This window comes from Rhinopithecus bieti, unplaced genomic scaffold (assembly GCF_001698545.2).
Source record: "Rhinopithecus bieti isolate Rb0 unplaced genomic scaffold, ASM169854v2 scaffold_5924, whole genome shotgun sequence".
Lineage (NCBI taxonomy): Eukaryota > Metazoa > Chordata > Mammalia > Primates > Cercopithecidae > Rhinopithecus > Rhinopithecus bieti.
The window spans coordinates 188,627-212,111 of NW_016805189.1; the positions used below are offsets into that span (position 1 = coordinate 188,627).

The 23,485-nt window shown below is 38.9% G+C and overlaps 1 protein-coding gene across 1 annotated transcript in view; it reads right to left on the minus strand.

The window, feature by feature from the left end:
* CAND1 (cullin associated and neddylation dissociated 1) overlaps window positions 1–20,336 on the minus strand; it is a 47,761-nt gene extending 27,425 nt beyond the window's left edge. Inside the window, exons 1-2 of the mRNA XM_017871568.1 lie at window positions 19,843–20,336; window positions 7,156–7,299 (exon numbers count right to left, since the gene is read on the minus strand). Coding sequence (XP_017727057.1) covers window positions 7,156–7,299; window positions 19,843–19,910 — 212 coding nt within the window. The 5' untranslated portion in view covers window positions 19,911–20,336. The remainder of the gene's footprint in view (window positions 1–7,155; window positions 7,300–19,842) is intronic.
* Window positions 20,337–23,485: the final 3,149 nt, after the last annotated feature.

Genomic DNA, 23,485 nt, shown 5'->3' on the forward strand with positions numbered 1-23,485 from the left:
GGCACTATTCACAATAGCAAAGACTTGGAATCAACCCAAATGTCCATCTGTGACAGACTGGATTAAGAAAATGTGGCACATATACACCATGGAATACTATGCAGCCATAAAAAAGGATGAGTTTGCGTCCTTTGTAGGGACATGGATGCAGCTGGAAACCATCATTCTTAGCAAACTATCACAAGAACAGAAAACCAAACACCGCATGTTCTCACTCATAGGTGGGAACTGAACAATGAGATCACTTGGACTCGGGAAGGGGAACATCACACACTGGGGCCTATCATGGGGAGGGGGAAGGGGGAGGGATTGCATTGGGAGTTATACCTGATGTAAATGACGAGTTGATGGGTGCTGATGAGTTGATGGGTGCAGCACACCAACATGGCACAACTATACGTATGTAACAAACCTGCATGTTATGCACATGTACCCTCGAATTTAAAGTATAATAAAAAATAAATAAATATTAAAAAAAATAAAGGGCAGTAATTATAAAACTGAATAAAAGAAAAAACAAGACTTAACTACCTGCTATCTACAAAAAAAATTGTAAAAAAACAGATAAAACAAGAAATAAAAAAGATACATATGCACAAAAACCAATCTTGAAACAAATGGGAGTGGCTATATAACTAAGATCAGTGAAAATATATTTCAAGGTAAGGTGTATTACCAGAGATAAAGAGAAATGTCTTATACTCATAAAAGGGTCATACATCAAGAACACATCATTATTATAAATGTGTATGTACCTAGTCATTGACAAAGACTCTGACCAAACTTTACTAAGCCACATCTGAGCACTCTTCTCAACAAGCAGTTCTTGACTCTGGGCCCCCGTCCTTGCCAGGCCTACCTCAATTGTAGCGAGAATTATCACCACCCTTGATGTTTGTTCTTATGTAATGTTCCATCTCTGACTATTTCCGCTTTTTGGCTATAAATTTCCACTTTCGTAGTATTTGAAGTTGAGACCAATCTCTCTCTCCTATTGCAATAGTCTTTACACCTATCACAATAGTCCTGATTAAAGTATTTCTTACTGTTTAAACAAATATCAGAACAATTTTGTCTTTAATATTATACAGCTTTAAAATCATCCTTCTCAACAGTCAACAGATCAACTAAACAAAAAATCAGAAAGGACAGCTGGGCGTGGTGGTTTATGCCTAAAGTACCAGCTCTTTGGGAGGCCGAGGTGGGCAGATTACTTGAGGTCAGGAGTTCGAGACCAGCCAGGCCAACATGGTGAAACCCTATCTCTACTAAAAACACAAAAATTAGGTGAGTGTGATGGTGTGCGTCTGTAACCCCAGTTACTTGGGAGGCTGAGGCAGTCTGAGAATCGCTTGAACCTGGGAGGTGGAGGTTGCAGTGAGCAAAGATCATACCACTGCACTCCAGCCTGGGTGACAGACTGGAGTCTAAAAAAAAATAATAATAATAATAAAAATAATAATAATCTGAACACTATCAAATACCTTGACCTGATACTTATAAAACACTTTACCCAACAACTGCAGAATATACTTTCAAGCATATATAGAACATTTGCCATGACCTACCATGTGGTATACCACAAAACAAATCTCAATAAATGTTAAAAGAAAGTACCCTGACCACAGTAGAATTAAATTATAAACCTGTAAAAAAATAACCTCCAAATTATTTGGAAACTGCTTCTAAATAATCAATGGATTAAAAAAAGTCACATCAAAAATTAAAAGTATTTCAAACTGAATGATAATGAATATACCAAAATTTGTAGGATTTGGCTAAAGACATACTTAGAGGAAAATATATACCTTTATATATTTAAATTAGAAAGAAAGCCATTAGGAAAGCAATAATCACAGAAGAAATCAATGAAACAGACAACAAACAGACAAAATTAATAAACCTACAAGTCAGGTCTTTAATTAAGATTAGTAAACCTGGTAAGTTCCTGATTCAATTAATTGATGATTAAAAAAAAAAGGAACACAAATTATCAAAATCAGGATTGAAAGAAAGGGATACTCACTGATGACATGATTGTTTAGGTAGAAAATCCTGAGGACTCAGCAAAAACGACTTTAACAAGTATGAGATACTATGGTTCATGGTTGAAAGACTAAGTATTGTTAATACATGAATTCTTCTCAAATACTCCGAAAGCTTCAACACAATTTTAATCAAAATTTAAGCAAGCTTACTTTTAAGAATACAAGTCGACAACTCTAAAATTTACATGGAAATATAAAGGACCTAAAAAAACGAAACTACTCTTGAAAAAGGAAGAATGAAGCCAGAGAACTTAAACTACCTTTTACTTTACATTTACTATCTACACCCATGTTTCTCAACAGGACAATTTTTGCTCTCCAAGAGACATGTGGCAATGCCTGGAGACATTTGTGATTGTCACAACTGGGAGAGGTGGGAATGCTATCAGCAAATACTTAGTAAAGGCCAGGGATGCTGCTAAACACTCTACAGTACACAGCATACATAGTTCCCAACAACAAAAAAGAATTACCTGGCCCAAAGAGTCAGTAATGCCAAAGTTGATAAACCCCGAGCTAAAATGAATCCAAGTGTTGTACTGGTATAAGTACAGACAAATAAACCAATGGAACAAAACAGCATCTATAAATAGACCCACACTTTTATAGTCAATTGATTTTTTGACAGTGATGCCAAAGTAATTCAGTAGGGAAGGAAGGTCTTTTCAATAAATGGTGCTGCATCAACTGGATATCCATTTGGAGAAAAAAAGAAAACGTTATTCCTACTTCATATCCTTTGCAAAAATAAATTCAAGATAGATCATAGAACTAAAAGTAAAGCTAAAATTAGAAATCTTATTTGGAGAAAACCTTTACAACCTAAGGTAAACAAAGATTTCTTAGGACACAGAAAACAATAACCATAAAAGAAAATTTTAAATTAACTTACAAATTAAATCAAACTGAAGTAAATTCAAAACCAAAATTAAAAACTTAAGCTCATCAAATTCAGAGAAGAACTACAACTTGATAATAAAAAGTCCATGCACAAAAAAAACCAAATGGCCAAAAAACACATGAAACAGTGCTTGACATCATTAGTTACCACGGAAATAGAAATTAAAACCACACTTACACACCTACTTAGGTGGCTAAAATTAAAAACTGACACAACCAAATGGCTGGTGAGAATGTAGAGCAACTGGTACTTTCACATAAAGTGGTAGATAGACTTTGGGAAAAAATTTGGCATTTTCATAAAGAGCTAAGTGAATAAGAGCAGTTTCACTCTTGGGTATCAGTAAAAGATAAAGACACACGTCCTGAACGGGACATGCACACAAACGTTCACTGTATATTTATTCACAGTAGTCAAATCCGTGAAAGAAATCAAATGAATAAACAATCAATGGACTACTAATCATTAATAAAAAGGCATGAACTACTAATATACACAACATGGATGAACTTCTGGTATTATGAGAGCAAAAAGAGCCAGACACAAGAGCACATACTATATAATTCCATTTATATGAAGTTTTGTAACAGGCAAAACTAATTTATGGTAAATAAAATCTGAATAATGGTGACCATGATTGGATATGTTGTATGATAAAATTATACAATTTTATCAAATGATTATCCAGTCATTTGAAAAAGGTCCATCTTTTTCCCAGTGACGCCACCTTCATAACATACTTTACATTCTATTTTACATCACTGGTCGAGTAATGCCCCACTACCTCACTGCTTTGATTATAGAGACATAATATTTATAGGGCTAACCAATACCTCTCTACCTTCAGCAATTGTTCTACCTGTTCAGAGTTTTCTTGACTATCTTCAGTACATGCTCACTCTCAACTCTAATATACTTTAGTCAGTTTGTCTAGTTTCTGGAAAAAAAAGTAATGATTTTTATAATTAGTTTAGCATAAAAGTAACCTGAAGAGAACCAAAACTTTATGATGTGGAGTTATCCCATCCAAGGACATGAGATGTCTCTCTGCTTGTTCAAGTACATTTTGTATCTTAAAGTATTTTAAATGCTTCTCTCATAAATTTGGAACAACAGAAAACTGTAATCTTACCTTATACCACACAACACTGCAATTCAAGTCACCATTGTAACATTTCTTGTTACATTTATTCCTATTTATTTTGTCTTTCTGTTGCTATAATAAATGGGTGTTCATTTCTATTATCTTCTAATTGCCCACACGAAAAGCTAGTTATCAAAAGCTTATATAAAAGCTACTAATTTTATAAATTTTACTTCCTACCTCACTGAATTCTTTTATAAATTCAATTTTCTTAACTGACTTGTTTTCCCACATACACTTTTCATTTCTTATGCCTCTAATTTTCTTCCCAACTCTCTGTCTTAAAAGTAGTTAATACCCTCAAAAGAAACAGCAGAGAGATACACATATTTGCCTTGTCCCTGACTTTAGGGTGAATCTATCTGGTATTTTATAACTTTTGGGCTGAAATAACTGTGTGTATGTGTGTATGTGTCGGGGGGGCACTGAATGTGTGTGGGCTGAAGAAAGTCTGTGTGTGTGTGTGTACATGCATGTGTACACTTTTAATGTTAAAGAAGGACCCATCAATTCCTATGTTGTTACATGTTTTACCTGAAACAGATGATGAATTCTGTCAAGTGGAATAATACATCTTCAACCTGTTCTTCACTCTAATGACAAATCAAGTATGATGCTAGTTTTTGGAAGTTCTTCACCTCTCTAATTATACAAAGTAAACTAAGTGCTTTTTGTTTTGTTTTGTTTTAATCAAGAGTCAATGTTGACTCTCACCAGTGTCTTGACAACTAGCCAGTTTTTTCTCCCTTTGACTATTAACATTATGAAATAACTATTAATAAAGCATATAATACTGAACTACCCCCTTAAAATCTTAGTCACAGTATGTTACCAATAATACACTGCTATATTTTATTTTGAACATTTAAACGAAGCTAGTCTATAATTTTCTTTCTTTTTTTTTTTAAAGTATTATCATTAGTCAGGATCTGTTATCAGTATATAATTTAAATAAAAGTTTGGAAGGTTTTCATACTTACCCTATGTTCTGAAACAGTACTACAACTCTCTGTACTGGAATTACCTGTTTTTTTTTGAGGTTTTAAAGACGCTGTGAAATATTTCTGGATCTTTCTTTTGGGTGATGAATTCTTTGTTCAATTTTTCCAATTTTTTGATATGGCTGCTTAATAATCTATCTATTGGGATTTTCCATCCTCCAAGACCCAGCTCTTAGACTATTTACTAATTATCATTTTATCTCCTACTCTATTTATATCCTAATTCCTTTATTTTCTTGAATATATGTTATTTCTCCCCAACTCCTCTAATTATAAATGTAAAACATCAACAAAAGTTCAAGAAACTCAGGTTCCTAATGAGTAAAGATTCATACTCAAGTGACTAAGAACTAAGATACATACTAAAGTGACGTACCTCCCAACTCTCAATTTGGGACAAAGACTACTTTTTTAAACACTTATTTTTTTAAAAGGTTGAGAAACATTCAGGATATATTTTGAACAAAGCTTAATTTTGTTTATTAGGCACATGGAAAAAAAATATTAAAAGATAAAGAATTAAAGTGAAATTACTGACTCATCTGTATTATTCTACAACACCTTTTTTTTTTGAGATGACAGTCTTGCTCTGTCACCCATGCTGGCATGCAGTGGCACAATCTCGGCTCCCTGTAACCTCCACCTTCCAGGTTCAAGCGATTCTGCCTCAGCCTCCCAAGAGCAGGGATTACAGGTGTGCGCCACCATGCCTGGCTAATTTTTGTATTTTAGTAGAGACAGGGTTTCTACATGTTGCCCAGGCTGGTCTCCAACTCCCGACCTCATGTGATCCACCTGCCTCGGCCTCCCAAAGTGCTGGAATTACAGGTGTGTGCCACCACTCCCGTACAACACCATTTTTTGAAAGACCCATTTTACTTTAAGCTTGCAAATGTCCCAAGTTAAAGAAATTTGTATTGCATGTCTGGAAATTTTATGCTAATTAGTTCTCATATTTTTATTTACTCTTACAAGGGATATGTAAAAGTTTAGGCTAAAACAAATTTTAAAACCTTTAAAAGAAGTAACAGTGGAATAATGCTTTATTTAAATCGATACCAAAATAATGATGTAAAAAAAGGCATAATTCCATAATTTTATGAGGCTAAAAGTTATACTAATAAATATGTAAATTAAGGATTTCTAAAAGTTGACATTCATAAACTAAATCAGTATGTTAACGGAATTTATTCAGAAATCAAATTCTTTATTTACCCTACTAAAAATAAGAAACCAAACTGCCAACATCATGCATGGCAAGAAGCCCCCACTGCATTGTACACAAAATCAGAATCTCCATAATTCTTAGAAAAGACTCTCTGTAACTATTGTATCATATATGTATTGCATCAACTGATGATGATACAATATACATATTGTATCATCAGTGTTGCTTTATGGTTTAACTGCTGCTATTCTTTATTAAGAATTTTATTATTATTAGTTTTTTGGCTGGGCATGGTGGCTCATGCCTATAATCCCAGCACTTTGGGAGGCCAAGGTGGGAGGATCGCTTGAGTCCAGGAGTTCAAGACCAGCCTGGGCCACACAGTGAGACCTTGTCTCTACAAGAAAAATTTTTAAAATGAGGCAGAAGGATTTTAGCCCAGGAGGTCAAGGCTGCAGTGAGCTGTCATCACACCACTGCACTCTCACCTGGGAGACAGGGTGAGACCCTGCCTTAAAAAAAAAAGAATGTTATTATTATTAGTTTTTAATTTTCCTTAATCATTTCATTTTCATTTCATCCCCACTGGAATACAGAGATATACAGAAGCAAGTAGGGCTTTAACTCAGCTAAAAATGTAGGCTATAGTCAAACAAATGAGAGAATCATTGTTTTTGGAATACCCTACATGTACTTTGTAACAATTAAAAGAAAATACCATTTAGTAACTTACATGCTGTAAGGAAATATACTATATATACCATATACAAACACTAAACATTAGTCACCTAAAAATTCTAAACACAAACACTAGAAAGAGATAGTACAAGGAGTTTTTAAAAACAGGGTTGGGGGAGCAGGAAGAAAGACTCAACCAGTAAAAAACAACTTACCATTTGACAGCTAAATTCTGTACCTCTCCATTTTTATCTTCCAGTAACTTCAAAATCATTTTCACTACTTTCCTTTCACTATCATCATCCAACTTGATGGAATCTTTCTGCAGTTCTGTCATCAAATCATTTGTAGCCATAAACCTATCAAAAAAAAAATTTGTTAATTTCAAAATTTTAGAGCATTAATTTAAAAGATAATTTTTCAAATCCAGTGCTATACCATTCACTCAACAGGAACATCTTTTATTATAAAACTCACTCACTTTTTAAAAAAAGTGATCATAAATTTAATCTAAAAGCTACCAAGGAAGAGCAATAATGTACTTAAAATTTATTGTATCCAGAGAGAGGGTGAGAGATTTTTTAAGTACTGATAGGCTTTTATATGAGGTACCATTATCCAAAATTATTTTCCCCGGGTTAGTCTTGATCTCAAACTGACTAACAGGAACTACAGTGAGCACTCTTTCATTCAAATTAACTGCATCACTGCTTTTAGGTAAGAAAAGTTCCTCTTTACTTTTCCTTTACATGGGATTTGAATTCTATCTAGGAAGCCCTTAACCATAAACATTAAGAATACCTTCCAAATATTAAAAACACTTCCAAAACAAGTATGTTGCATTGTGGGGGGTGGTCACATATTACTGGAAATTTTCCAAAATACCCATCACTAGGTATAGGCCTATTTTCTTTTTCTTTTTTCTTTTTTTTTTTTTGTAGAGGGAGTCTTGCTCTGTCACCCAGGCTGGGGTGCAATGGCAGGATCTCGGCTGACTGCAACCTGTGCCTCCCAGGTTCAAGCTATTTTCCTGCCTCAGCCTCTCAAGTAGCTGAGATTACAGGTGCCTGTCACCACACCCGGCTAATTTTTGTATTTTTAGTAGAGACAGGGTTTCACCATGCTGCCCAGGCTGGTCTCGAACTTCTGACCACAGGTAATCCACCTGCCTCGGCCTCCCACAGTGCTGGGATTACAAGCATGAGCCACCGTGCCCAGCCACCAGGCTTATTTTCAAAATAGTGAAGCGGTGATTCTAGAAAGTAGCTCCCCCTGACATCTCCCACCTCCCCTCCCCTTAAGAACCATTGCCAAAGGAAGGAACAGCCTGGCAAAAACCCAGAGTGATTAATCATCTAATCTCGCTTTAAATGAAAGGAGTGAATAGTGGACAAGATTAATAGAGTGTCAGGTAAAATAAGGTAAAAATAGAGTCTCAGATTTTCTTCTCCACAGGCTTTACCAAACAATTCATTGTTTTAAAAGTGATTTCTCAGAATATGAGATAATCACATTCAAATAAAGCCCGAAGACCTCCTTAAAAGCCAAATGAACTTGTCCCATAATTCTTGGCTCCCCTCCACTTATGGAAGCAATCCAACTAAGATAACTAGTTAGCGCTCTTTTCTTTTATTTGAACCAGATTCAGTTTTAGTAAAAATATATTATTTTGTACACTACAGAGAAATGTCAAAATCCATGTTTAAATAAAAAAACAACTATTGGAGCCGAACTGATAAACAGCTATGGAGACAGTCCGCAACAGGGGTAATACACTATGTGGTAAAAGCTGGCAAAACAACTTAATAATTTAGAAATGCATTACATTAAGGTAATTTTAAGGATAACTCCAATAACTAGTATGTTCGTTTAATGCTGATCTGACAAAGTTTTACACTACATGCAAGTATGTATTATGACAAAAACCACAATTACTTTTGCACCAACCTAATAGTTTAATTCTTACCACGTTCTGTAAAACTGCTTATTTTTAAAAAAGCTTATATTTACACTGGGGCAATATAAGATCAATTAAGCATGTACTTTTAAAAAATGGACAGAGCTCTCCTAATTGGAAGCCCCTCACCCATTTTATAATGTGACAAAACAAAATTAAAACGACATGATTTTCATTAATATTCTGGAAAGTGAAAACACTGCGTAACACATTAATGCAGGCACTCCTGCACACAAAGCACTGAAAACACCTTAACCATTTTACTTAAATAAAATCCATTAAATAACCATAATAGTTATTACCTCTAAGAACCACTGCAAGGCCAGTTTTCCGCTTCCAGAGAAAACAATGATTATCAATTTAAGCAGAAAAACATAATCCCAAATAAAAAGTTGTTCTTTGGTCCGGTATGGTTCTACTGGCACAATTCATTCTTTACTTACTGTTTATTTATTCACTGTCTATTATGTAAGAAACCCTGGACTAAAAAATAAGGACAAATAAAAGGTGAATACACTTTGGCCCCCCTAACATCAAGAAGCTTATATTGTAATAAAGCAGCCTATTGATTTTCAAAAATCTATGATAAATGGTTAAATATTTTAAAAAGTTAAAATGAGCATTGTCAAAATTAGCAATAGATATTTTTAAAAAGCAGAAAAAGTAGATTATTATAATACCAAGAGTTATTTATTTATTTTTTTTGAGATGGAGTCTCACTCTGTCGCCAGGCTAGAGCGCAGTGGCATGATCTCGGCTCACTGCAACCTCCGCCTCCCGAGCTCAAGTGATTCAGCCTCCCAAGTAGCTGGGACTACAGGTGTCCGCCACCATGCCCAGCTAATTCTTTATATTTTTAGTAGAGATGGCGTTTCACCATGTTAGCCAGGATGGTCTTGATCTCTTGACCTCGTGATCCACCGCCTCGGCCTCCCAAAGTGCTGGGATTACAAGCGTGAGTCACGGTGCCCAGCCACCAAAAGTTACTTTTAAACGGTGACCCTGAAATCACAAAGTTCTGGGAATAATTTATTCCTTCTGTAAATGTGATATTAAAAATTTACACTATTAATCTTATTAAGGAAGTTGTTTGACCAGTTTAAAAGCTGTCCATGGCATGTCCATGTCTCTTCAGCATTTACTCTTTTAGGTATGGTGCTAAGGGCACAAATCTCAATACATTTTATAAAACACTACTCAAGAGCATATGGAAATTATCACACCGAAGAGTTGACTGTTAGGCTGGATCTCAAAGGATGAATAAGGGTTTGCATGGGAAAAATTGGTTTGGGATTTAAACCACTATTTTTTTTGGTGGTGGGGAAGGACAGAGCACCTCAGAGTGAAGGCCTAAGGAAACAGTTCAGTATGTGGAGCACAGAAACCTAATAGGAAGATGATGGGAATATAGGCTGAGGTCAAGATGGGAAGGGCGTTATATACTCATACACTATGTAATAAGAAGCTACTACATTATCTGGTACTGTTCTAGTTGTTGCTGACAGAAGGGCTAACCAAAGCACACACAATTCTTGCTGTCTTGGAGTTTATATCACAGTCTAGTAAGAGGCATGTTAACTTTTTAAATTGCATATATGAGTAAGCACCTGTAGAACTAAGAACTAAGATAAATGCTATGAAGGAAAGTGTTATCAAGAAAACACTACGGGGCCGGGTGCCAGTGACTCACGCCCGTAATGCCAGCACTTTGGGATGCCGAGGCAGGCAGATCTCCTGAGGTCAGGAGTTCGAGACCAGCCTGGCCAACATGGTGAAACCCCATCTCTACTAAAATTACAAAAATTAGCTGGGTGTGGTGGTGCACGCCTGTAATCCCAGCTACTTGGGAAGCTAATGCAGGAGAATCACTTAAACCTGAGAGACAGAGGTTGCAGTGAGCTGAGATTATACCACTGCACTCCAGCCTGGGTGACAGAGTGAGACTCATCTCAAAACAAGAAAACACTATCGTATAAACAAAGTAACATGACCTAGACTGAATTGGGGGTTGTGTAAGGAAAGACTGATCTAAAGAGTGGGGCTGGGCATAGTGGCTCACATCTGTAATCCCGGCACTTTGGGAGACCTAGGCGGGTGATCACTTGAGGTCAGGAGTTCGAGACCAGCCTGGGCAACATGGTGAAATCCCATCTCTACCAAAAATACAAAATGTGCCAGGCGTGGTGGTACATGCCTGTAATCCCAGCTATTTGGGAGGCTGAGGCAGGGGAAATGCTTGAACCTGGGAGGCAGTCGCTTGAACCCAGGAGATGGAGGTTGCAGTGAGTCAAGATCACGCCACTGCACCCCAGCCTGAGCAATAGAGTGACACTCTATCTTAAAAACAAATAAAGAGTGGGCAGAATTATGGTGAAGCAAGGGGAAATTTGTGCCAGGTAAGCAAGGGCCAGAAATTTAAAGAATTTGTAGACCATATCAGGATTTTAGTCTTTATTCTAAGAGCAATGGGAAGCTACTGAAAAACAGCTGGGTTACAGATGGGGAATAAATGCAATGATCAGATTTACATTTCAGAAACAGTACTCCAGCTATACTGTGGACCATACTTTGGAGAGAACCAATCTTCATTTGGCCATACCAGTGGAGACTAGTTAGGAAAATGACTAAGTGAGAAATTATGATAGCCTGAGTTAGGGTTATGGCAATCAATGAAGATGGAAAAAAAATGACATACAGTTGATTCTCATTATTCCCAGGTTCCATATTTGCAAATTCACCTACGCATTAACATTTATTTGTAAAGCCAAAATTAATGCTTCCTATTTCATAGTCATTTGCAGATGAGTGTCGAATGGTGAAAAATTTGAGTAAGGCAACACATACATTCCCAGCTGTGGTGGAATAAAGCAACACTCTGCCTTCTAGCTCTAGCTCTCATGCTGTAAACAAGCATCTTCTTCTTGGCCTATTTCAGCCCATGTTTTTCACATGTTTGTGCTTTTTGTTGGTGCTCTTGTTGTTTAATATGGCCTCCAAGCACAGTGCTGAAATGCTGTCAACCATTCCTAAGTGCAAGAAGGCTATAATGTGCCTTCTGAAAAAAACATATGAGTTAGATAAACTTCTTTACTGGCTGTGAATTCAATGTTAACGAATCAGCAATATATATTAACACATCTTTAAAAGAAACACTCATAAAACAAGGTTACAAACTCATCAACTGATTAAAATAATGTGACTTAGGACTCATAGAAACTAATTCCATAATTCCCTCAGAAGCAATGGTTCAGTACTTGCTAACTCAGTGTTTGTGATAATGTTACAAAACATACTACAAATACTGAGAACTAGTTGGTTTGAATTTTACAAACTAAAAATTAATAGTTCTTCAAAACGGATTAGACATAGGGATGGTAAGGATGAGCTAGGAGGAAAGAAGTAAAACGAAAACCACAAGACTGGGTATTGCAGTCAGCTGATGTATCCCTGTCCAGACTCTTAATGTTACCCTGCAGCCACCATCACGTCAGATGAATAAACTGCTCATCTTATAACAGAAGAAAGGATTAACTTTGGTTAAACTGCAAACTACACAGAATGGATATTCCTCTGATCTTAAACAAAATCTCTGCCACAGTGAAGATGTGAAAATCAAAAATTAATGTCCTGCAGCCCAACTCTGTCTACCCTTGGCCAAAAGTGGGCACTGATAAAGAAAAAAACAGCAGCCTCCACATTCCAGAAACTTATCTGAGACTCATACCTAAACCTCAGTGTTACTACCAACTGATCTGATGCCTAACAGCTAAGGCATATTGTTTCCTTGGACATAAACAATCTCACAGAACATCCATTTTGGACAAGGTCACTGAGCAACACAAAATACCAAACATTCCCCTCTCCAGTTAAATGAGTGACTGGTACTTCTTTACCAATTACAGCTTTCCCCCTGCTTAGGTCAGCCCTCCCTATAAAATTTATTAAAAGGCCAAATCATAGAACTGACCTCACTTTCTGACAACATTCAATCTAAAGCAAAGCTTCACTTCCTTAGACTCTTTCCCAAATTACCCAAATGAATAGGTTCCTTCTAAAATCCTTTGATACCCTGAAGTGTGTGTTCTCCCTGACTATTACGGACAAAAAACCCAACTTGTGTCAGGATGCCCATGAAACTGAATTCCAAGAAGGAAAAAGTGGTTAAAAAATATATATATACCAAATAGATGAGCAAAGAAAATATCCGCTAAATGAGTTACATTAGGAGACTAGAGAGACTGTTAGGGATTTTAGGAGAGCAGTCTCTACGAATTCAGATGGGCAACAGCTAAGAAATCTGGAGTTTATCTTGTAGTCAAAGGAAATCAGCGAGGGAGGCAATGATCAGCTGCAGCATATAGAAAGAAAATTCTAATGGCCAGAGGGAACACACTGGTTTAGGAAGAGGCCTGAGACAGCAAGATTAATTTGAGAAATATTCATCAGGAGACCAAAGAAGACAGCAGAAGAGTGGTATCAAAAGTTTTCTGCTTGTGACTTTCAGTGGATGGTAATTTAACAGGCCAAAATAAGGATAAAGAAGGCGTTAAGATGGGAAAAGAAAAAGATAAATGATTACATTTCAGACTTCAATGGAATTCCCAGGCTGATACGACCTGCAGGCCGTGCCATCTCATTCGTTTATTCAACAAGCATTTTGAGGGCACCAACCTAAGGAACTCTACTCTGCAAACACAGTGATGAGTAACACGTAAGTCTGGAACTTACACTAGATCTAGGTATGCACTAGATGGATAGATACCTTGCACTCACAAAAACTCTCACTACAGCCTCTCCCATCATACATAAACACAATTTTACTCTTGTTTCCAACCAGAAATCTAGTTGATATGGTCAATTTTATCACTCAGTACACCAATTACCTTTCAGAGATCCTGCACATACACCACTGGTATATTATTTTTCCTCAGTTATTCCTTAGAGTGCTATGAATTTAATTGGAACAGTTTTTTTGTTTTGTTTTGTTTTGAGACAGAGTCTCCCTGTCGCCCAGGCCGGAGTGCAGTGCTGCAATCTCGGTTCACTGTAACCTCCGCCTCCCGGGTTCAAGCGATTCTCCCTCAGCCTCGTGAGCAACAGGTGTGCACCACCATGCTCGGCAAATTTTTGTATTTTTAGTAGAGACGGGGTTTCACCATGTTGTCCAGGCTGGTCATGAACTTCTGACCTCAGATGATCTGGCTGCCTTGGCCTCCCAAAGTGCTAGAATTACAGGCATGAGCCACCGCACAAGGCCTAAATTGGAATAGTCTTAATATTGTTCATGTAAAGAAATCTAATTTTTACTAATCTTTCTTCCCAGTTTTATCTGTGAGGTCCCTTCCTCCTCTTTCTCACTGGTGAGCCCTAATCACTGCTGATAACCAGTTAGTACAGTACATATCAAGAAAAAAACATCTAAGTAAAATCAAGAAAGTTACTGCCATCAATCTGCTAAATATTTTTAAAAGTGCCCAGAAATCACCTTCTTAATCTCTGCATATCTATTTCTTCTAATTAAGCCTGCTTTTCTTCAAGCACAAGTACTTAAGATAATTTCACTGTTTGCTGTTATGTTATTGTAAATGCCCACACTGTACTTTCAGCTATATGATAGGATCTAAGGTTCCTTCCAACTCTGAAAACCTATGATTCCTTAAAAGGCTTGAGATTTTTTTAATAAGCACTTTTAACAGTTTCCAAAAGAAAATACTGTCCAGTATCCAAAACACTTAAATAAATAAATCTGGTAATATAAACCTTTACCAAATTGGGAAAAACTTGCATTCTATAGTATAGTGAATTATTTCAAGAAGATTCTATCAAGTGGTATTTAAACAAACAGTTTTATTGACTTTACAATGGTTTCCTGAAGGTTCCTAAAATCCTATATAATCGAACTAAAATCCAATTCTACTTAAACAAGCACCTACTGAGAACCCACATGGCCCAGAGCCAGACAAAGCGAAGGATTCCGTTTAGTGAGACAAGGTCCCTATTCTTAAGGAGCTCTGTGGACAATATCCATCCAGCTACAGTCAAGTTATCTATTTTCTCTTCCTCAGTGAAATTTTATATCGTGTGCTTTACATTTTCTCTTTCTACCTAGAGTTCCATTTTCAACACCTGGCTTAGATCACTCCATGGACAGGAATCTTCTTTCTTTAGTATTCTCTGACACTTAATGCCTGACAATTACATACTGCCCTGGGTTATTCATCTTTTCACAATAGTGTCTTAACTATTCAACAAGCATGTAGATTTAGGGAAAGTAAGCACTAGATCTTAAACTTTTTGTAGTTCTTCTCAGGAATTATTAAAAGTATCTTCTAGCATGAAATATTCTATAACCCTAATTTTAGAGGTAAATGAAATTTAAGGCTTGAATCTTAATATCTCCTAGTCTAAACCCTGGAGAAGTGACATAGCTGGGTAGTTAAGAGTTCATGCTTTGGGGGTAAAGAGATCCTATAAATCCCAGACCTACTATCTAACTGACCTTAAACAAGTACTTCATCTCTCCAAATCTCAGTTTCTTCAACTGTAAATGAGATTGTTGTTACCCTCTTTTACTAAAGTTGTAAGGATAAATAAAAATCAAGCTCACAGTAAGCATTTATATTAACTAAAAGACAATGATATTTTCTTGAGTTCTGAGTCCTTGGAATATTTTAAATCAACTGGTGGTTGAAGCATATGAAAATAAAAGAATTGGCTGGGCACAGTGGCTCAAGCCTGTAATCCCAGCACTTTGGGAGGCCAAGGTGGGCAGACTGCCGGAACTGAGACCAGCCTGGGAAACATGGTGACGCCTGTCTCTATAAAAAAAAAATTAGCCAAGTGTGGTGGTGCACACCTGTAGTCCCAGCTACTCTGGGGGCTGAGGTGGGAAGATTGCTTGAGCCCAGGAGGTAGAGGCTGCAGTGAGCTGAGATGGTGCCACTCACTGAACTCCAGCGTGGGCGACAGAGCGAGACCCTATCTCTAAAAAAAAAAAGAAAAAGAAAAGAAAACTTAGTTACCTCAACCCACCGAATATTTAATATTAATATTCACAAATGGAGTGTCACATGGTTCATCCACATTAAAGCTTTCGCTCTGGTATCTACCGAATCCCCTATCTATTGTTAAATTGTAAGGTTTACTCTTTATTCCTTTATGGAACATGCATCCCTAGAGGTCCTTAAAATAACTATATACACTGTTATAAAAGTCTCAGTACACTCCAGAAATGTTTTTTTTTTTAGGGAGGAAGTGATGAGAAGCATTGTTCTAAGGTACTGTCCCAAGAAATGTTTCTTCATTTTTCTTCTGAAGGTTTTATTTGAATCAGCATTCATTAATAACTTTTCACTAAACCAAGGCTAGTACGTAACAGGCAATATCCTAGTAATTAAGACACACAAATGCCTCCTCCTTTTTTTATAAAAGAGCGCCTAGTCTATTTTTTTTTTAAGGGTTAAAAAAAAAAAAAAAAAAACCCTGCATGGGCGGGCACGGTGGCTCTTGCCTGTAATCCCAGCACTTTGGGAGGCCGAGGCAGGCGGATCACGAGGTCAGAAGATCAAGACCATCTTGGCCAACACGGTGAAACCCCATCTCGACTAAAATACAAAACATTAGCCAGGCGTGGTGGTGCGTGCCTGTAAATCCCAGCTACTTGGGAGGCTGAGGCAGGGGAGTCGCTTGAACCTGGGAGGCGAAGGTTGGAGTGAGCTGAGATGGCGCCACTGCACTCCAGCCTAGCGATAAAGACTCCGTCTCAAAAAAAAAAACAAAAACAACAGCAACAAAAAAACCCTGCATATGGCATCAGAGTTCCTAATATCGGCATTTCTCATCCTAATGCTTCCCCATTTCTCCTAAGTCTTAATATCCCATTTTTAAATAATGCACAATACTAAAACACAAAACAAATATTATACAATTTTTCAATAAATTGAGCCTATTAAGTCCTACAAAAAGATTATTTTAAAATGCTGACATTTCCAAAGTTTTAAGCCTGCATTCATTCCTGTACCTTCTCTGTATTAATGAACTATGTAATTATCTACATAGACCTGAAATTTTATACCTATAAGCAACCTTTTGTAATTAGTCATGTCCACGCCTCTCAGAAGTGAAAATGTAATCTCAAATTAAGTAGCTTGCACAAGATCTTACAGTCCATAACAAAGAATCACACATGATTAGAACCCAGATCTTGTGACTAGGTCAAATTCTCTTTGGATTCTACCATGAGGAGAATAAAATTTGCTCTTCATGTTGGAGCATTGTTTTCTTCTCTTGTCCTTAATACAAGCAGAGTGCTTTGCAAATATTGGTCATTTCATAATGTTAATTAACCTTGCCCTCAAGATCCTTCTAGTGCTAGGTATTTTAAAATATGTGGCCACAATTCTTGGTATTTAAGCCAAAATAAACTTCTAATGAGAACAAAGCATCATTTTTTAAAAAAGAACAAATTAAAATAAATGCCTATACTAAAAATACAGGAAAATTTCAAAATTCTTGACTCCAAACTCTAATTATTAAATGTCTGTTTAAACTTAATATATAAAGTGCTTTAGTTCCAAAGATCTATTGACCAGATGGCTACAGCACATTATAAAAATGTTTTTTAGAAGACAGTTAATAAAAATATCTTAACGATGTCAAATTACTGGAAATCACATACTGGTCCTAAACATATCCTGCCTAGCATTCACCAACTATTAGGGATATACCAATATTACACTAATCCTCCAGGCAATGTTTTGATTCAGTACAACCAAAATTCATAATCTTTATCAAATTCAGCAGTGACTGTCATTTAGTATCAGAGCATTATTCTTTCATTTAACTTCATTAAAAAAAAAACCTAGATATGTATATGTTATCTTTCTTTCACAGGAAATTAAAGAAAGCAAGCTTTGGGCTGGGCATGGTGGCTCACGCCTGTAATCCTAGCACTTTGGGAGGCCGAGGCGGGTGGATCACAAGGTCAGGAGATCAAGACCATTCTGGCTAACCCCATCTCTGCTAAAAATACAAAACATTAGCCCGGTGTGGTGGTGGACACCTGTAGTCCCAGCTACTCGGGAGGCTGAGGCAGAAGAATGGCGTGAACCCGGGAGGCGGAGCTTGCAGTGAGGGGAGATCATGCCACTGCACTCCAGCCTGGGCAACAGAGCCAGACTCCGTCTCAAAAATAATCACATGTACGGTATCACCACATAATTTATTTAGCCTTTCTAAACTTATACCCATACAGAAGTCTGACTAGCTGAACAAAGTTGTATTATTACAAAGTGCTATCTTCAGACTGAAATTGACCACAATCAGAATAAAATGTATTACCTTTACAGGGTGAGCCAAACTGACAGCAATGGGGAGGAAATCACACGACACACCTTATCCATTACTTGAATTGGAAGCAAGCAAAGCCCCAAAAATCAAAAGGCATTCCAATCCGTTAAACAACACAAAACTTATTTCCCGCAAGATTCTTAATTTTGGCGCTAGAACTACACAAATCTAAAATACACAAAACAAACTTATGTCACCTCAAAAAAGTTACAATACTAAAATTTTTACCATTAGCAAACTGATTTTTAAGCTTTAAATACAAAACTTAAAAGCTGCCTAAGTAGAAATTTTTTTTAAGTAATATATGGTTTTGTGGTCATTGACTATTTTAATAAGCCAGTACATCAACTTAACCAGGAACACAATTACTACTTTTTCACGGCTCTCTCCTTTCACAAACCCTAAACGTTCTTCCCAGTCCACACGGTTTGGACACATTTTCAGGTGTTAACACATATTGTTCATACGAAACAAGCTCTTTAGTCACAATTTTAGTTGAAGACTATTTGTTCTTTCCTTTAAAATGCACTCAAATTACAACCACTAAAGCATTAGAGAACAAAACAGGTATAAGGAAATAAGCAAGGTTTTTTTTTTTGTTTTTTTTTTTTTAAGATTGAGAACTTATTTGTGAAGAGATGGGAGGCGGGAAAGAATGCAACAATCACCGTAGCGTGCAAGGAAAAAAAAAAAAAGATAACCTGTAAAAATATAAATCTTGACTACGCATATTACAACAATTTGGAACCAACAGTACAGATCTCCTGAACAGAACTGCTGTAATAAAGCTTCATATTCACCAGCTCCGTATTAAACATCTCTTCCTTTTGAAGAAGATCCGTCTGCTATGATCAAGATCCAGCAATCCATCCCCTTTGGCAGTGATTTTCGATATGAGGACATGAGACTGAAACCCCGAGTACCTAAGCGGGTTTTACCTGACAAGGGGAACTGACAGTGATGCTGGCGGGAAAACCCTACGAGCGAAGTTTCCTCCATCCTGGCTCCCCTCCCCCTTCTTCCAACCTTCACGAAAAGAAATAATCCAAAAAAAGAAGTATGTATCAGCCAAGAGCGCAAAAGTTCATCATTCCACCTGAATGCAGCAAGGCCCACGCGCACCTGCGGGCAGAGAGGAGGCTGCCAGGTCCCCGAGTGGGCAGCAGCTTGGGCCCCAGCGAGCAGGGCGGCCTAGCGACGCAGGATGGCAAGAGAGTAGGCCCGGCACCCGGTCTCCCGGCCTAGAGCAACTCCCTTCTCCACAATGGTGGGTGGTTTCGCCACTTCGCGCTACCTGAGACGCGAGAGTCGCCTCCCAGTGGGGCAGGGAAGGATGTGGGGGCACTTAGAGACGCAAACGGGGCCTAGAGACTGCGGCGGACAACTGCCTAGAAGAAAGAATGGGGGGATGGGGTTGCAAGAGGGGAGAGGAAAGGGGCTCGGGAGGGATCGGGAGGCCAGCGGACCGGTGGGCTGGAGACCTCGGGGCAGCGAAGCTACCGGCTACGGCCGAAGGGGTGGGGCAAGGCCTGCGTGACGGCCAGGGCCGCGGCAGCGAGAACCCCGAGGTGGGGTGAGGGTCGGATCTCGGCCTCACCTAAAGTCCTTGTCGCTGGATGTCATTTTTTCCAGCAAATTGGAAATGTGGTACGAGGCGCTCGCCATGTTGACGGCCTCGATCCCGCCCGCTGGCGCTGCTGGAGCTGCTGCCCGCTGCCGCCGCCGCCGCCACTGGAGCTCCTCCTCTCGCTCGCGGCGGCTCCCGCTTCCAGGGTCGCAGCGCGACGCCGACGCTGACTAGGGAGGCGCCTCGACGGGCTGCCCCCTCCCCGGCGAGGCGTGGGCCTGTCCCGGGGTAAGCCGAGGCTACAGGGCCAGCCTAACGACGGCGCTGTTCGCTGGAGAACGAGCTCATGGGCGGCGGGGCGTACAGCTGGGCCTCTACGGGAAGCCAGACACTTCCACTCAGGGCCGTCTCGCTCCCACTCGCTCCGCACTCGCTCCCTAGGGCAAAAGGCCAAAGCCCGCCTTCGCTCCGGGGGCGGGGGCGGCAGACGCTGGACGCTACGGAAAACTAAGGTCAGAGTTCACGGAGGCCTCCCCGCGCACGCTATGAAGACGAGAGTTAAAAGACAATTCGGTTGGCTGAAGCCTATGTCAGTTTTCGCGTGACCCGCCTTTTAGAGGCATGACAACGACCAAAAAAAAAAAAAAAAAAAAAAGGGGCCTGTTCTCGCGAGACTTTAAAGCGACGGTTAAAGGACAGATGAGTGGAGCAAGTGTGCCTTAATCTGAAAATAATTTGATTATTTAATGATATTAAGAGAAAAAGATTACGAGCTTTGAGAAAGAGAAAGCGTAGGAGTAACGACAATTAAGAAGTTAGCTTGCGGAACCAACATAAGAATTATAACAGGGAGCTTTCGTTTGGGATCAGACGCGTGGCCTGCATTGCCCTAACCACCGTGGGGTAATGTTGCCACGTGAAAACCACAAATCCCAGAATTCAGTCGGGTGATACACTGGCTCAGAATGTGATTGGCTGCGGGAACTTGTAGCTTACTCATTGGCTCCCGTGGAAGGACTGAATGGTGGGATATGTAGTCTGAGGCGGGGGAGCCGTGCTGGATAAAAACCTTTGAATCGCCGCGCACGCCGTTTCTGCCGCGGATTCTTATTTTCTCCAATACAGGGTTTTTCATGCGGTATTTGCAGAGCAAGCTGCTGCAGTTTGGCCAGGCGCATTGCGGGTCAGTTGGTGTTCTTGCCAGAGGCCTAGCAGCGACTTCCTAGCGCTACTCCTTGCACCACCCACGGCAGCTGAGCCTCCCCATTTCTCTGGCCAGACAACACTCCTTCCGTGCATCCTAGAGCCACCTCTGACGCCAGCAGGACCTTAGTAAGACTAATGGGTATGCGACAGATGACTATAGTCAGGCCCTACTGTTTTCAAAATAGCTAAAAGACTATCTCTGTAGTTAGCTTTTGTAGCCTTGATGGACCTGCAGCTGTGTATTGTTCCGTCAGACATACAAATCCGTGGAGTTGAGTTATCGAAGTATTTACTATCCAAGTTTTTCATCTGCTTAATATTTGTGATTTTAAACAGAAGTTTTACCAGGTAGGGGTCAACATCCCTGAAAGTGTTAGGGGTGGAGCCAGCTAACAGGCCTTTCTAAAAGAACAGAGAGCCTGGTGAAGAGATGAAAAATCAATCTCACTTGATACCCCTGTTAAGAACAACAACAAACCTTGAAATAGTTCTCTACTAACACATACCTCAAATCTGATCAAATCTACCTGACCTTTACCATTGTTTTCTATATTCATCACTATTACTGAGTACTTCAGAGTCAGGCAATAGCAGTTAATGAAACAGATGAAACTTGATTTAGCCTCATACTATGTGTCTAAATTTCACACATACCTCTGATCTGCTCTCATGTATCCTTTTACTTAAATGTATGTAATATGAAGGCCGGGTGTGGTGGCTTATGCCTGTAAACCCACCACTTTGGGAGGCCGAGGCGGGCAGATCAGGAGGTCAGGAGTTCGAGACCAACCTGGCCAATATGGTGAAACCCCATCTGTACTAAAAATACAAAAATTAGCTGGGCATGGTGGCGCGCCTGTAGTCCCAGCTACTCGGGAGGCTGAGGCAGAAAAATTGCTTGAACCCAGGAGGTGGAGGTTGCAGTGAGCCGAGGTCGTGCCACTGCACTCCAGCCTGGGCAACAGAGTGAGACAACGTCTTTAAAATAGTAATAATAATAATAAATATATATGTAATAAATTTTTTCTCCCCAGTAATGCCGTATTCTTTATTTTACCCATCTGCCATGATTAATATATCTTTCAACAAGTGATGAAGCACTGTCCTTAGTGCTTCAGCCACAATTAATTGCCTTTTGCTCTGAATAGCCTTTCCACCATACTTAATGTAAAACACACACGCATACACGCACAAAGAAGCAGGTCTTTTTTTTGTATGTGTGGACCTCAAGGCCTCAGTCATTTGGTATTATCAATAATACTTTCTTTTAGCCTGTGTCCACTCAGAAAGCAAATCATGTTTTGTCTTTCTGTGTGTAAATTCTTTCACTTGAATTTCCAGCTGAACTATAATATTTGAAGTCAGATTCCTTAAATATAAATCATGTTTACAGCCACTTACTTGGTGTCATAGGCAATTCATTTTCATCTTTCTCAGCTTCAGTTTCTTCATGGGTAAATGATGATCAGGATATTACCTCAGGGTTGTTTTAAGAGTTAAATAACTCCTAACCTCAGGTGATCTACCCGCCTCGGCTTCCCAAAGTACTGGGATTACAGGCATGAGCTACCACGCCCGGCCCAGCCAAATATGGTGAAACTCTGTCTCTACTAAAAATACAAAAATTAGTTGGGCGTGGTGGCAGGCGCCTATAATCCCAGCTACTTGGGAGGCTAAGGCAAGGAACGTCTCTTGAACCCGGGAGGCCGAGGTTGCAGTAAGCCAAGATTGTGCCATTGCACTCCAGCCTGGGCAGCAAGAGCGAAACTCCCATCTCAAAAAAAAAAAAAAAAAAAGAGTTAAATAAAATATCCTATATAAGGTGCCTAGCACATTTCTTAGACCATAATAATAATATTTATAACTAATATTTCTTACATACTTAACGAAGGTCCAGAAAAGCATAAACATTAGCTATTGTCATATTATTTTAATCTTTTATTTGTCCCTATTCCCAAGTCATTCTACACAACCACTTCAGAGTTGTCCAAAACATTGTTTTTATAGTACTACTTACTCACTGAAAACATTCAGTGACTGACTATTACAGAATAAAGTCCAAATGTTTTGGTAGTTGGTGGCCTTCATTTGTCCCTAAGCCTTTCTTTCTGACCTTTCTGTCACTGTTCTAATGTAGAAATTGCTTCTACTAAAGTTTTGAGTCCTTCAAAGACAGAAGGTCTTGTATATAATAATAATTGTTATAATTATGAGCATTTTTAAAATTTATTTAGTTTTTTGAGACAGAGTCTTGCTCTGTAGCCCAGGCTGAAGTGCAATGGCACAATCTCGGCTCACTACAATCTCTGCTTCCCGGGTTCAAGCAATTCTCCCTGCCACAGCCTCGAGAGTAGCTGGATTTTCAGGCATGCACCAGCATGCCCGGCTAATTTTTTGTATTTTTGGTAGAGACAAGGTTTCGCTATGTTGTCCAGGCTGGTCATGAACTCCTGACCTCAGTGATCCA